This window comes from Podarcis raffonei, chromosome 15 (assembly GCF_027172205.1).
Source record: "Podarcis raffonei isolate rPodRaf1 chromosome 15, rPodRaf1.pri, whole genome shotgun sequence".
NCBI lineage: Eukaryota > Metazoa > Chordata > Lepidosauria > Squamata > Lacertidae > Podarcis > Podarcis raffonei.
Window position 1 is genome coordinate 27,400,589 of NC_070616.1, and position 14,429 is coordinate 27,415,017.

General features: G+C 46.0%; 1 protein-coding gene across 1 annotated transcript; it reads right to left on the bottom strand.

Moving 5' to 3' along the window:
- Positions 1–70: 70 nt before the first annotated feature.
- Positions 71–6,608, bottom strand: LOC128403142 (NXPE family member 1-like). The gene is made up of 6 exons (XM_053367806.1): positions 6,600–6,608; positions 5,669–5,779; positions 3,719–4,497; positions 2,260–2,321; positions 1,413–1,634; positions 71–674 (listed from the first exon to the last, which is right to left on the bottom strand). The coding sequence occupies exons 1-6, from the start codon at positions 6,606–6,608 to the stop codon at positions 139–141; spliced, it is 1,719 nt and encodes a 572-aa protein (XP_053223781.1). The 3' UTR covers positions 71–138.
- Positions 6,609–14,429: the final 7,821 nt, after the last annotated feature.

The window sequence follows — 14,429 nt, forward strand, 5'->3', positions numbered from 1 at the left end:
TATTCGCTCTCCAGGTGATCAAATGTCAACAGGACTTAGGGATATAAATCAGTGTGACCGCCCTCCCCCATCTTCATTAAGTTTCCTGATAGACTGGAACTTTGTACTGTCTCTGTCTCCAACCCTCTCTTCCCTAAACTAACAGATGTATGTTAAAAACATAATGATTTGGTTCCAGATCACATGGTCAGGTGGATGGACGTCATAAATGGCGTAAGCAATGTTCATGTCCCAGGCATCTATGAAACCAACACTGAGACCTTGGAAGATGTCCATTACAGCAAGGTTTTGGGGGTAGCCATTGACATCACCCAACCGCTCCATGTCTATGTCCATCTCCCGGGTGTTCTCTGTCCTGATGATGACTCTTGTTTCTGGGCTTCTCAGAAGTAGGTGGTGGATGGCTCGGCGGATGTTAAGCAGCCTCCTCACAAAAAGATCCATAGGGAAAGGGCGGAAGTGTTGGCCCAGAGTGATGGCAATGACCGTGTCTTTGTCCCCAGCCAGCCTGTCAATTTCATTGGTGATGTAATTGCCTTCCTTTACGGAGAAAAGTTTCCTAGAGACAAAAGGGTTCCCGTGTCTTTTCCACTGAATGAAAGTGCTCCTCTCCAGATCCAAAGCTACGTGCGTTTTGAATGGCCCAGCACTGTGGCGATCAAAGAGCTTCAATGCTAGCAAACAATAAAAGGAAGAGAGTTTGAAAGGGGGAAAGGGGGCCAACCAGCTCTTGCACCTAAAAAAGGGAATCAGGCATCCTAATATTTGAAAAGTGGTGTCACTTGGTAGCATTGATGTGGACCCAACTTTTAATGGCAGTTTTGGGTCCTCAATGGGGAGAGCACCTTTAGTCTTCTTCATTCATTGTAGCTAGGTTTGTGTTTAATGTGTATCAGAGAAAGAGCATGTGGGCTCTGGACTCTGCAGATCAAGTCCATGGGGGGGGGGAGTCTACCCTACCCTTGTGGCTGGCAAGGAAGAGGCAGATAGCAATAGCTGGGTTTAAAAGTTGGCCACAACTTCATAGAATCGTAGAGTTGGAAGGAACCCTGAGGATCATCTAGGCCAGACATGACCAAACTTGGCCCTCCAGCTGTTTTGGGACTACAACTCCCATCATCCCTAGCTAACAGGACCTAGTGGTCAAGGATGATGGGAATTGTAGCCCCAAAACAGGAGGGCCAAGTTTGGCCATGCCTGAATTCTAGTCCCACCCTCTGCAGTGCAGGAAAATGCAGTTGTCCCATACAGAGTGTTAGGTGCTAACTAACTGAGCTATCCATTAATTACATGCAGTAATCATCCACTGCAACCAATGTGTATGCAAATGGGAATGGGATGTGAAGCTGAAGCCAAAAGCGAAGGGCGCTCAGAGCAAATCTGAAGGCAACCTGCATACCAGGAGAACGTACTTGCCACCTTTTCAGTAAGGTAATAGATCCATTGCCTTAACGTTGAATCCCCCATGAGATAAATCTTCTTCTTCTTCAGGCATTCCTGGATTCGATCCAGAGTGCTAAAATCAGATACGGAGCAAAACTGTGGGTGCCAAACCTCCTGCAAGGCATAGCCGCTGGGAACTGACAAGCTCATCCCGATTGTGCATTTGTCTCTCGCCATCATTGTCACACTTCCTAACAGAAACAGATGAGGGATATTTGGGGGTGAACATGGAGAGAGATGGGTTTCTGGAGCTTCAGTTTCCTTGTGTGGGATTTAAGCATCTTTGGAATATGGTCACCACCAGTTTGAGTTCCAAAGGACCATTCAATATCATTGAAGAACTATGTGAGAGACTGAGTTCTGAGATACTGCTTAGATTAGGGACTCCTGTGGATTTCCCTCTTCCTCCAAAGCCTTGTTCTTTTTAGATGCACTGCAGATAGGACTTCAATAGGTCTGCTCTGAGTAATACTAGCACTAAATACAGCCCAGAGTCTTCTGAGTCAGACTATTGGTCCATCTACGTCCTTATTGCCTACACTAGCTGGTAGCAGCTTTCCAGAATTTCATACTGGAGTTTTCCCTGGTTCTATCTGGACATGAAGCACAAATTGAACCTGGGACCTTCTGCATGCAAAGCCAATGCTCTGCTACTGAGTGGCAATCTCTCCCAAAGTGTTTAGCCTGCTTGAAAGAAATAGTTCTGAGAAACGGGGAGAGTTTACATCAGATATGGTTGCAAAGTGTCACTCCAGCTAGTGCTAAGCCGTGCACCATTCATCAAAGAAACCCGTGTTGCTTAAAAAGACAACTTACTGTTACAGGATAGGACACAAATCTCCCCAAAACTTTGTGGTATCTCGATTCCGATGTTGTCCCTTCAAAGACAGAAGAGAATGGCAAATGAGTGCATAGGAAATTGCCTCTATTTGACCTTCTATACATGTCTCTCTACAGGGACGCGGGTGGCACTGTGGGTTAAACCACATAGCCTAGGATTTGCCGATCAGAAGGTTGATGGTCAGGGGTCCCTTTACCTTTACATGTGCGTCACGCATGTTTTGGGATCATGCTGGCAAAAAGTGTCCTTGGGTATGATGGAGGACTCTGTCCCATTGCCACCATTCAAGGGCCAGTCTGGTTGGCTTCTGCAGGTTATGGAGGGAGAGGGGGTGGCCTTGTCTTATACATCAGACAGCAAAGCATCTTGGGTCAGCACTGGGTACTAATTGCTAGGTATAAGAAACAAGACCATCTTCCGGAGAAGACTGCTGCAGGAAATCTGGCAAGGGCACTTGCATAAGAATGAAATAATTGCAAGCAAATTTATGGGGAAGGGGGTTTGAAACAGCCAAAGGACTCCTTGGTGAACTTGTAGTATTTTGCAATCATTGAAAGCAAGATTGGCCCTGGCAGATCCCAAATATTGTGCAGCTTCTTTTCTGGAAATGGTTCTGTTCCATGCTATATTTGAGGGTCTCTAACTCAGGTGTGAAGGGACGTGGGGGGCGCTGTGGTCTGAACCACTGAGCCTCTTGGGCTTGCCAATCAGAAGGTCGGTGGTTCGAATCCCCGTGACAGGGTGAGCTCCCGTGGCTCGGTCCCAGCTCCTGCCAATCTAGCAGTTTGAAAGCATGCCAAAAAAAGAAAAAGAAAAGTCCAAGTAGATAAATAGGTACCGCTCCAGCGGGAAGGTAAATGGCATTTCCGTGCGCTGCTGTGGTTGCATAAGAAGTGGCTTAGACACATGACCCGGAAAAACTGCGGACAAACGCCGGCTCACTCGGCCAATAAAGCAAGATGAGCGCCGCAATCCCAAAGTCATCTGCGACTGGACTTAACTGTCAGGGGTCCTTTACCTTTACCTTTTAACCCAGGTGTGGGGAAGAGAAACTGTAGCTCTCCAGATGTTGGTGGGCTCCAATTCCCATCATCCCATTGGTCATGGTAGCTGGGACTGATGGGAGTTGGAGTCCAACAACATCTGGAAAGCCACAGAGTTCCCTCTGCTTTAAACCAAAGAGAGAGAAGTTAATGGTGCAGATGACTCATGTACCGAGATGTGATAAAGCTTCTAGGTTTCTCTCCCAGTTTTGTTTGGACTTCTACCTCTGTGATCCCCAGACTGCTCCAAGGTCCTCACAAAAGGGACCCACCTGCCCCTTTCCCACCAATATTTATATTCAGCTGCCAAATGAGTTCTATTAAATCTTCCCACACTCACAACCAGTGCATTGCTGTCTAAGCTATAGGCCTGATATGGAATTGCAAACACCTCCTAAAAAGGCTCTGCTCCAAGGATGTGAGGTAGGTGATGGGCTTGTTGTCAGTCGTCAGGAGACCAAATGCTTCACAGGGCACATTCTTTGGTTTTATGCAGTAGAAGGCTTCTTGGTCTCGTTCATCCAAATACTCGCACAGTTCCGCATTTGTCTGTATGACAAAACCACATTGGGTGAAGACGCGTGATGTTCCATTTAAAAATGTGCCTGTAAAAGCTATTTTGTCGTAGCCTTTCTTCCTCGCAGCCCACAGTGCAGAAACTCCTTCGCTGGGGTGGATGAGCAAGATGGACACTCTGACATCGCCCTCCCAAAATAAAGTGAAATTGACCCAGTACGTCCCATTCCTATAGTCTGTGATGCGCCCAGAAGCTCCAGCCCTGAGACTTGAAGAGGAGATCCTCGCTCGTAAGAAGTCTCCTCCATATTCCTTTCTCTTCCCCAAGTGGTTGTACAAATCCAGTTGATCTATCAAGTGTTCTCCAATGCAATAAGAACCCTTTTGGTTTAATATGGTGGCCTTGCTGTTCCTGGCACTTGTGGTGGTCATTATATCTGTGAAAGTGATGCTGGGCATTATCTCGTCCAGTTTTGTAAGGATTTCCTTCACCTCCTGTTCTTTTTTCCACCGTTGCACCCTAGTCCTGCACTGGGCAGCATTCTCTGTCTGACAAATCCTATTCCCCATGAATCTAAGGCAAAGGTCTTCATTTGTTTCCAAAGCATCTTGAAAATCCTCTGGTTCCTTCATGTGATCTCCAAAGAGAGTGATCTTTAAAGAGAAACAAGAGAAGGCAAATGATAAGGAAACAGAATTCAGATTCTCTCTCTCTCTCTCTCTCTCTTTCTCTCTCTCTCTCTCTCTCTCTCTCTCTCTCTCTCTCTCTCACACACACACACACACACACTTCTTGAGAACTTCACAGACACTGGGTCCTCTGTAATATCAACAGGGCATATATGAGCTGGCGTATCTAGGAACAAAGTGCCCTTCATACAAAGATGTCAGATTCCAAATAAGACCCTTGGTCCATCTCCCCTTCCCTCTGACCAGCAGCAAGGAGAATCTCTTTCCAGCTCTGCCGCTTGTGAGGTTGGGGGCTGAACAGGTGACTCCCTGGTCCTGAATGGGGTAATTGTGCCCCTGAATGACCAAGTGCAGATTGGGAGCCATTTTGGACTCACAGCTGCCCATGGAGGAGCAGGTCAGTTCTGTGTCCAGGGCAGCTGTCTACCAGCTCCACCTGGTATGCAGGCTGAGACCCTACCTTCCCGCGGACTATCTCACCAGAGTGGTGCATGTTCTGGTTATCTCCCGCTTGGACTACTGCTATGCGCTCTATGTGGGGCTATCTTTGAAGGCGACTCAGAAACTGCAACAAATCCAGAATGCGGCAGCTAGACTGGTGATTGGGAGTAGCCGCTGAAACCATATAACACCGGTCCTGAAAGACCAACATTGGCTCCCAGTACATTTCCAAGCATAATTCAAAGTGTTGGTGCTGACCTTTAAAGCCCTAAATGGCCTCGGCCCAGTATACCTGAAGGAGCGTCTCCACCCCCACCATTCAGCCTCGACACTGAGGTCCAGCTCTGAGGGCCTCCTGGCAGTTCCCTCGCTGTGAGAAGTGAAGTTACAGGGAACCAGGAAGAAGGCCTTCTCAGCAGTGGTGCTCTCCCTGTGGAATACCCTCCCATCAGATGTCAAGGAGACATCTATATAACCTTTACAAGGCATTTGAAGGCAGCCCCCTATAGGGAAATTTTAAATGTTTTCTTATGTTCTTATATATGTTGGAAGCTGCCCAGAGTGGCTGGGGCAACCCACTGAAATGGGTGGGGTACGAATAATAAAGTTGTTGTTGTTGTTGTTGTTATGAACATAGGATTTCTTTCACACACAGAAAATTCTCTGTCTGCAACTTACGCCCCGCCCCTCTTACCTTGAATACCCTCCTGTACAGAGTATAGCTCAGGATGAGGAAGCCTGCCAAGCCCAATGTCAGAAGGAATCCTTTCCTGCTGATAGTGATGAAGAACATCATGACGATTGCCTGCAGGGAAATGGAGAACACACTCACTAAGGTGCCTCAGATCTCGTGAAATCCTCCTTGCATATAGTTGTGGGGCGAGCAGGGTGACTACGTAAGCAAAGCAAGCCGTGCGGATGAAGCTGCCAAGTGAAACAGTTTCAAGGGAATGCTTCCACAAGCTGTCCTAAGCCCAGGAAGCGTGCACTTCATTTCGGGAGGAAAGGGGTGGATGCTGAGTTAGTGTTTGGCAGCAAAGCAACAGGTCACTTGGTCAGGAGCCCAAGTCCAGCTGGCAAGAGACAGCAAGGAGAAGGAAACCTCAAATTTTGGGGGCTTCCTTGGGACTGGTGGCAGCATAACCCAGACCTTTGGATGACCCCCAGCAGGGAATAGTAACTGTTGGAAAAGGAACAGCTAATCACTTATCTGTGATTTCTTCTTTGCAAGGGTTAGACTAGATCATCATCATCATTTTTAATTTGTATACAGTGGTACCTTGGGTTAAGTACTTAATTCATTCCGGAGGTCCGTTCTTAACCTGAAGCACCACTTTAGCTAATGGGGCCTCCTGCTGCTGCCGTGCCGATGGAGCACGATTTCTGTTCTCATCCTGAATCAAAGTTCTTAACCTGAAGCACTATTTCTGGGTTAGCAGAGTCTGTAACCTGAAGCCTATGTAACCTGAGGTTACATAGAGAGAATCTTTAGCTGGGATTCCTGCATTGCAGGGGGTTGGACTAGATGACCCGTGGTGTATCCAAGTATACAGTTCTATGATTCTCAGCTTTCTTTCTCTTTCTCTCTCTCTCTCTCTCTCTCTCTCTCTCTCTCTCTCTCTCACTCTCTCCATACTATGGAAGTAAGAATGCATTGTTTTCCATTCTGCCCTGTATTCATCGCAAGCAGCACTTCCTCCATGCAGCTGCAGTTCATCTTCTGGCAAAAATCAACTCTGTTCTTTATGGCAAAATGATGCTACTCATGTCCTAAGCCACATCATTAATTACATAGATTTATCTTGTCATTATATTATCATTTCAATGCAAATGAAATGCAATACAAATGCGGGGACACTGACACAATGTCTTACATATCATTTGTGGACTGAAAGCAACGACGACAGTGAATCCTGCTTGTATTCTCTGGATTGATTTATGTTCCAGGTATGGGACAAAGAAGTGAACACTGGCAATTTCCTTTCCCATTTCTCTCTTCTTTGGAATTCTCTGCTCTCCCTACTTCATGCCCTATCCTTCACAGAACGCTCCCAAGTTTGATGCTTCAGACATCTGTGATGTTATCCTCTGAATTTTTATTAATTTACAAAGCCCTGAACAACTTAGGTCCAGGATACCTCAGGGATCTCCTGGAACCTTATATCCCAGGTTGATCATGGAGATCATACTCAGGAGGCGTGTCGTTGGTCGTTTCCCAAGTGGGCAAGGCTCATTTGACAACAAGGAACTGAGCCTTTAGTGTTATTGGCCCTGCTTGTGAAATACTCTGCCAATATATATTCAGCAGGTGCCTTCTGTTTCAACTTTTAAATGCCTACTAATTCCCCCCCCCCTATTCTGCCAGGCTTATGCAGGCAATTAAGAATGCACGCAGAACTCTTCTTATTGTGCTTTGCTTTTTTATGCTTTGCAGATATTGCTCCTTACAAGGACATGGGTACAGCTGCAGGCAGCCTGGCTGCTTCTAGGGTAGGCATAGGCAAACTCGGCCCACCAGATGTTTTGGGACTACAGCTCCCATGATCCCTAGCTAACAGAACCAGTGGTCAGGGATGATGGGAATTGTAGTCTCAAAACATCTGGAGGGCCGAGTTTGCCTATGCCTGTTCTAGGGGAAGGAAGCCCTCCTGCCGCTGTCTCTCTTCTGGTCAAGGGAGTGGAGCTGGCTAGGGCTGGAGTCTGGATTAAAGCGCGCACGCACACACACACAGACACACACACACTTTACAGTGTATGTATAACTGTTGTAAACTGCTCTGAAGACTGGGTTATAAATATTTTCAGAAATATAGTAAATAAGCAAACTTTAACAAAGGAGCAGATTGTCCTGCTCGCTTCCACTCCTGTCCTCACCTACCCCATAAACATCTGCTCTAAAGTTCTCCAGAGAGCCCCTTCATGGTGGATGCGAATGGTGCTTTCATTCCCAGAAAGAAAGTGAAATATTGTCACACACTCACCACTTCTGAGGGGCAGGGACCCTGCTCTCTAAGGTCTTGCCTGTGGTTGAAGCATTCTAGAAAGTGATGGTGCCTTGCCTTTGTGATAAATACTTTGTAGGTATGCACACAATGGGGCAAGGAGACTCTTCAAAGCAGAGAGTGTGGTCAGCTGCTATCAGTTCTGCTTCAGATTCACAGACAACTGGCTCCAGTGCTCGCCCCAGCATTGGCTCCAGTCAAAATCTTACCTTTTCTTGTCTCCCAGTCTTTCCTTTGAACTGTCACTTTCTCCTTGCTCCTTTGCCTGTCTTCTTCAAGACACTACTGAGAGATCCCCAGCTGATAGGAGTCCACCTCTTAATGCAATTCTCCCAGGTGAAGCATTAACCCAATTGTCCCCAGCTATTAACCGCAATTCACCTAACAAAAGGGTTGTCAGCCAGGTGCCATAACAATGCACACCTCTCATAAATCTTTCCTGGGCTCCTGAGCAGATGCAGCAAACATGTCCTGGCTTTGAACTCTTTGAACTCTGATTGGACTTGAAGCAGCAGCAGCAGCAGATGAAATTAAAATGTGACGTTAGGTTAATAGCTCAGCCTCACCACAAGGCTCAGGGATCAGGGAGCCATAGACCTTGACCACATCTTCTTCCAAAGAGACATCATGATGTAGATTCCAGAAGAGCAGCTGTTAAGCTTGGCAACTCTGGAGCACGCCAGTTTGGGTGGGTTTTCTTGAATGGTTGGCAACTTAGGCAGCTATGTCAGAGTGAGTTCACACATGCACATCAATTCACTGCAAGGTCAAGAGACAAATTATCTGTTGAAGGGGTAATCACAGATGAAATGCCATTGATAGGACTTCCATATCACACACGTCACCTCAACTCTAGTCCTTTTCAGTGGATTTACTGCACTCATTCAGCTGAGAGTGACTAGGGGAGGGGTTAACCCATATTCAGCACATATTGCATGTGTGAATGTGCTTTGAGTCCTGGGCCAATGACTTCTGCAATAACAATCTATTTTTTTACCTTTAATATCCATGACGGGAGTGATAGGATATGAAATGTCCACCTGACAAATTTCAAAATTGGGGTTGCCATATGTCCTCTTTTTCCAGAACACATCCTCTTTTTCCTGGGTAGAGTCATCATATCGATCCTTGGTTAAAAGTAGAAGTCAGCAAATGTGTCCTTTTCTTTGCTCTTCAAAATATGGGAACAAGAACTCAAGCAACCTTTTTTTAAAAAAAATGCATCAAAGATACCAGCTACCCATTTGAAATGTTTTACAGTGTTTTTATATATGCTGGAAGCTGCCCAAAGAAGCTGGAGAAACCCAGCCAAATGGGCAGGGTATTATTATTATTATTAAACGAAGCATCATAAGAGGACATTTTTTGATACACTCGCAGTGCAATCTATGCATGGCTACCCATTGAGTTCATGGGACTTACTCCCAGGTAAGTTGGCATAGGACTGAAGTCCAAATGCTTTCTTCATTTCTAAAACCCTGCAAAGTGCTCTTGTTGTTGAATCTCTGCGGCTGACCCTGAAATTACCACCCTAAAGCAAGCACACAAAAACCTTCAAAAGAGGGCACTCAGTATGAAATTGTTGAACAAGAATCTTGAATCCATTAAGATTCCAATCAAAACCATGGATTTATCCCCTGCTACCGATGTTGAATTATCATAGCAAAGCTAAGATGATTGTGTTATCACCAAACCACTGATGTTGAGAATCCTCGCTGTGTTTATCTTGTATACATATATGCTTTGCATATAAATATCGCAGACGCCCATGCACCTCTTGCATTACGTGCCATTTTGGTCTGATGATTTTCATTCCACTGTCTCCTTCTGTCTGTTGAGGATAACATAGGGCTGCCATATGTCTGGATTTTCCCGGACATTAGCGGGTTTTCAAAGGTGGAATTGATGTCCAGGGAGAATTTCCGAAAGGTGGCGCTTTGAGCTGGATCTTTGACAAGTCAATAGGAAAATCAATTTTTTGGCGTTTATATATATAAGTGTGTGTGTGTGTGTGTGTGTATCAAAAACTTTCAGGGTGTCTTGGTTTTTACTTTTTGAAATATTGCAACCCTAGGATAACAGTCTGTGTGCCATCTGATATGGCCTGCAGTCCATGATGTCACAATATATCTGTTCAATTGTGGCACCGAAAGCAACAAAGAAAAATGTGGCATCCTAAGGACTAACAGGACTTTCCCCTCCTGGAATTCTGGAAGGGTAGACTTCGCCTTCTGCAGCAAAACTAACACTGAGTGCCTTCAGATAGCTAATATTTTGCGGGAAGACTTCAAATGCATAACAAAACTTTAGGGTTGCACATCTGAAGTCAATTAAAGCATTCTGTTGTAACAAATTCTGGGCTTTTTGCAGCTAGGAAAGTGATTTAAAAGTGTGGGATGAGTGAATAAATAAATAAATAAAAAAGCAGAAAGATGGGTAAACAACCCACAAGCCAATCAGGATGAATGCTCATTGACATATAACCACTCTGTAAACAAATGAGAACAAATCCTCAATAAACACCTGACAGTAAAGAACTAACCATTGTGTAGGGCTTGTGAGAGCAAATCAGAATGAATAAAACAGGTTGTGTGGAGAGGCCCAAGGAATCTGTGGTGCCTTAAAAGATGAATGTTTCTGGCAACATGACCCCTTTGGAATGGTTATTGATGAAGTCGAAGCATTGTGGGTAGCAGGCAGGTGGAAATATTTGCTCACCTTTGTTCTCGTTGATGTAAAGGATGGGCAGTTAATCTCTGTGACAACCACCTGAAATGACCTGCCAACCTTGCTAAATGGAGGTCCAGTCTGCTTTTCTTTCCTCTGCTTTGTGCCTAGCAAAGGATCCCTCGATGGGCCACTTAGCACTGGGGGGAAAGATACAAATAACTACTGGCGCCTAGATTTTTTAAAAAAGGGGAGGGGCGGAACAGCCATGCTGTTTCTTTGGTGCAACTTGAAATCTTATTTGCATGGGCAAAGTTAAGGTAAAGGACCCCTGGATGGTTAAGTCCAGTCAAACTCGGCTATGAGGTGCGCCACTCATCTCACTTCAGGTCAAGTGAGCCAGCGTTTGTCCACAGACAGCCTTCCAGATCATGTGGCCAGCATGACTAAACTGTTACGAAAAAGGAGCAATGCAGAAGCAAGCACCAGGTGGCTGGAATGGTAAACAGGATGTGGGTGATATTGGATTGTACCGTGGGAACCAGGCACAGTCTGTAAAGTGCTCTGAGAGCCGGATGTTACCTCAGAGCAGCACATGACCCTGTACTGGAAGTACATGGGTGGAGTTTATTCTCTCTCTGCAGCTGGGAATCAAAGTGTACAGACATGTTTCTCTGTACTGCTGAAAGACAGAAATAAAGACATGTAGATACATTTCTGTCTGTCTCTTTCCCCCTCCCTGGGGGAGGAGTGGTGTGTTCTTTTCACGTTTGAAAAGGATCGCCGAAGAGACCTCCTTTGATCTTGCCGGCAGACACTGGCAGGGGAGGTCACAAGGATTCAAGCCGGGCACCTGGAGGGTGGCCAAATTCCTAAGAGCTGGAGGCTCTGCTCGCTTGAATCCCGACAACTGGTAGCAGACCGATGGTTATCTGATCTATGAGAATCTGCATGAGAGGTGAGAGGTCGATGAATCGTTGCCATCCTCTGCACCTAAGGAGATAAAGAAAAGCGTCTGCCTGCAGCCAGAAGCTGAAACAGACAGCTGGACACCGAGAGGAGTGTGTTTCAAGGCAACGGAGCCAGGTATGCTGCATTTTGGGCTAGAGAGAAAAGTGAACGCAGAAAGATTTAATTCTCTGGTTCACAAGAAAGAGCTGCGTTTGAAAAACAAGCTCTGAAGGCAAGCTTGCATACCAGGAATTCCTGTGGTGAGATAAGGAGTTCCGTCCTGAGCAGGTTGCTAGGCAACGTCTGCCAGTTACTGAGTGGCCTAAAAAGAGCCTGGGAAATCGAAAGTGTATCTGCGCAGCTGTGCAAGGGTTTTGAAAAAACAGCCCAGCAGTTTGCCTGCCTGTAAGAAGCAGTAAACACCCAGAAAAGACTTTTGGAGTTTACTGGCTTGAAAAGTGAAAGCTGGCTTGAGATTGAGTGTAAAGCTGACCCTTGGATTCAGCATGGATGCCAAGAAGGGGGGAGCGTTAACGTGTCCACCTCCCCTGAGTGCCGTGGTTCAGGATGAACACAGCCGGCATGCTGCACTGGAAGTAAAGGCAAGGGGGAGGGAGGAACGGAGTTCTAATTCCCCCACCGATGAGGCTACTGGAAAGGATGCTGTAGCTTTGAACGCTGTCCAGTGTTACACTTGTGGACAGGCTGGGCATCTTCAGCGGAGCTGTAAGAAGCCACGTCAGCCAAAAGGAGCGAAGGGCCGCTCAGCGAAGCCTGAGGCGTCAGGCAAAGGTCACACCAAGACTTCGGTGAAACCTGGAAAAGCTTTGATGGCGACAGGAACCACGCCAGACGTTGGGAACTCGTTTATAATCGACACTGCAGCGACGGTTCATATGTCCCCACACAGAGGACTCTTTTCAACGTTTAAGAAGCAAAGCTTCACTGTGACACAGGCCAATGGTCAGGAGCTGGAAGCGACCGGAAAAGGGACTGTCTATCTTAAGAGTCTGGACTTGACAATAAACAATGTTTACTTGGTTCCCGAATTAAAGTTCAATCTGCTAAGTGTTTCGCAGATTGCAAAGAAAGGACTGAAACTGTCCTACGATGCTGAGAGCTGCAAGATCTACAAAGATGGAGAGTTATTTCTTTCAGCCAGGGAGAAGGATGGACTTTATTTGTTGACTTTTGCACAAAGTGATTACATGGAATGTAATTCATCTGTGTCTAACCTAGTTTCTCTTGCAGGTGTGAGCAAGAAGGTGACCGGAGTCAACAGAGCATTTCAGCGGGTGTATGCTGATGTGGTTGGTCCTCTAGAACCATCTAGAGGCAATGCAAGATATTATCTTGTGTGTGTGGATCATTTCTCTAACTATGTCTGGGTTTATGTGTTGAGAAAGCCACAGGAAGCCTTGGAGAGGTTTCAGGAGTTTTGTGACAAAGTTAAGAGTATGCATGATGCTAACATTGATTGTCTATTCACAGATGAGAAGCAGATTTTTCTTTTACAGGATTTCCAAAGGTTCCTGCAGAAGAAGGGGATCAGACACAAGATTTCTGTTTCAGCGGAAGCGTGGAACAGGGGTGTCTGTGTACGGGTGAACAGAGAATTGCAAAAGGGGATGGAAGCGCAATTGCTTAGTTCACATCTGCCACATGAGTACTGGGCCGAGTCTCTAATGTCGTTCTGTTATACAAAAATGAGAAAGGTTTCAAAAGAGTTGGGAAGTTCTCCTTTTGAGAAACTGTTCCACAGAAAACCTTCTGTTGCCCATTTCAAGGTTTTTGGGTCTCATGTGAGAACAGAAGCTCCAGGTGGAGTAAAGAATGCCAGAGGCATTTTTGTGGGGTATGAAAAGGGTCTCTACAGAGTAATTTTGTCTGAATCTGGTCAGGTGATTCTCACAAAATTTCTAGAGAGTGCTCCTGAACAGGAGAGAGTGATAGTACACACATTTCCCACTGAGGACGATTCAGATGATGATGATTTCACTGATTTCAGCTGTACAGAAAGTGATGACACTGATAGCTCGGAGAGCTCAGTTGTCACAGTCATTGAGAGGAAGTCTCACACAATGGATAGGCCTTCACAACTGAAGGATGAACCACTGTTTACCATTGGAACTGGTTCTCCAAAGAGTCCTGAGACTGGACCAGTAAGCAGAGAGGATCAGCACCTCATACGTAGGTCTGAGAGAGTTACAAAGGGTCAACCACCCAAGAGGTACTCAAAAGGGTTTGCTAACTTAGCTGTTGCATGTGTTGCTGTTGTAAACAACCGAGGACAGGTTGGAGCTGTGTCTAAGTCAGAGACAAAGACACAACAGAGAGTTGCTAGCCAAGGTAATGCAGATGCACTCATTCCTTGGAAACCAGACAACCAGAGAGGTACACTGGGGAAACCAGTGGCGGGGAGTTCCAAGGGTGGAACTGAAACAACAGGGGAGTGTTATGTGTATAACAACTGTTTGTTTTCTTCTCTGGATCATGCCTTGCTTGCTGCAACGCGCATTGATTCTTTTGGGGGAGGATGTTACGAAAAAGGAGCAATGCAGAAGCAAGCACCAGGTGGCTGGAATGGTAAACAGGATGTGGGTGATATTGGATTGTACCGTGGGAACCAGGCACAGTCTGTAAAGTGCTCTGAGAGCCGGATGTTACCTCAGAGCAGCACATGACCCTGTACTGGAAGTACATGGGTGGAGTTTATTCTCTCTCTGCAGCTGGGAATCAAAGTGTACAGACATGTTTCTCTGTATTGCTGAAAGACAGAAATAAAGACATGTAGATACATTTCTGTCTGTCTCTTTCCCCCTCCCTGGGGGAGGA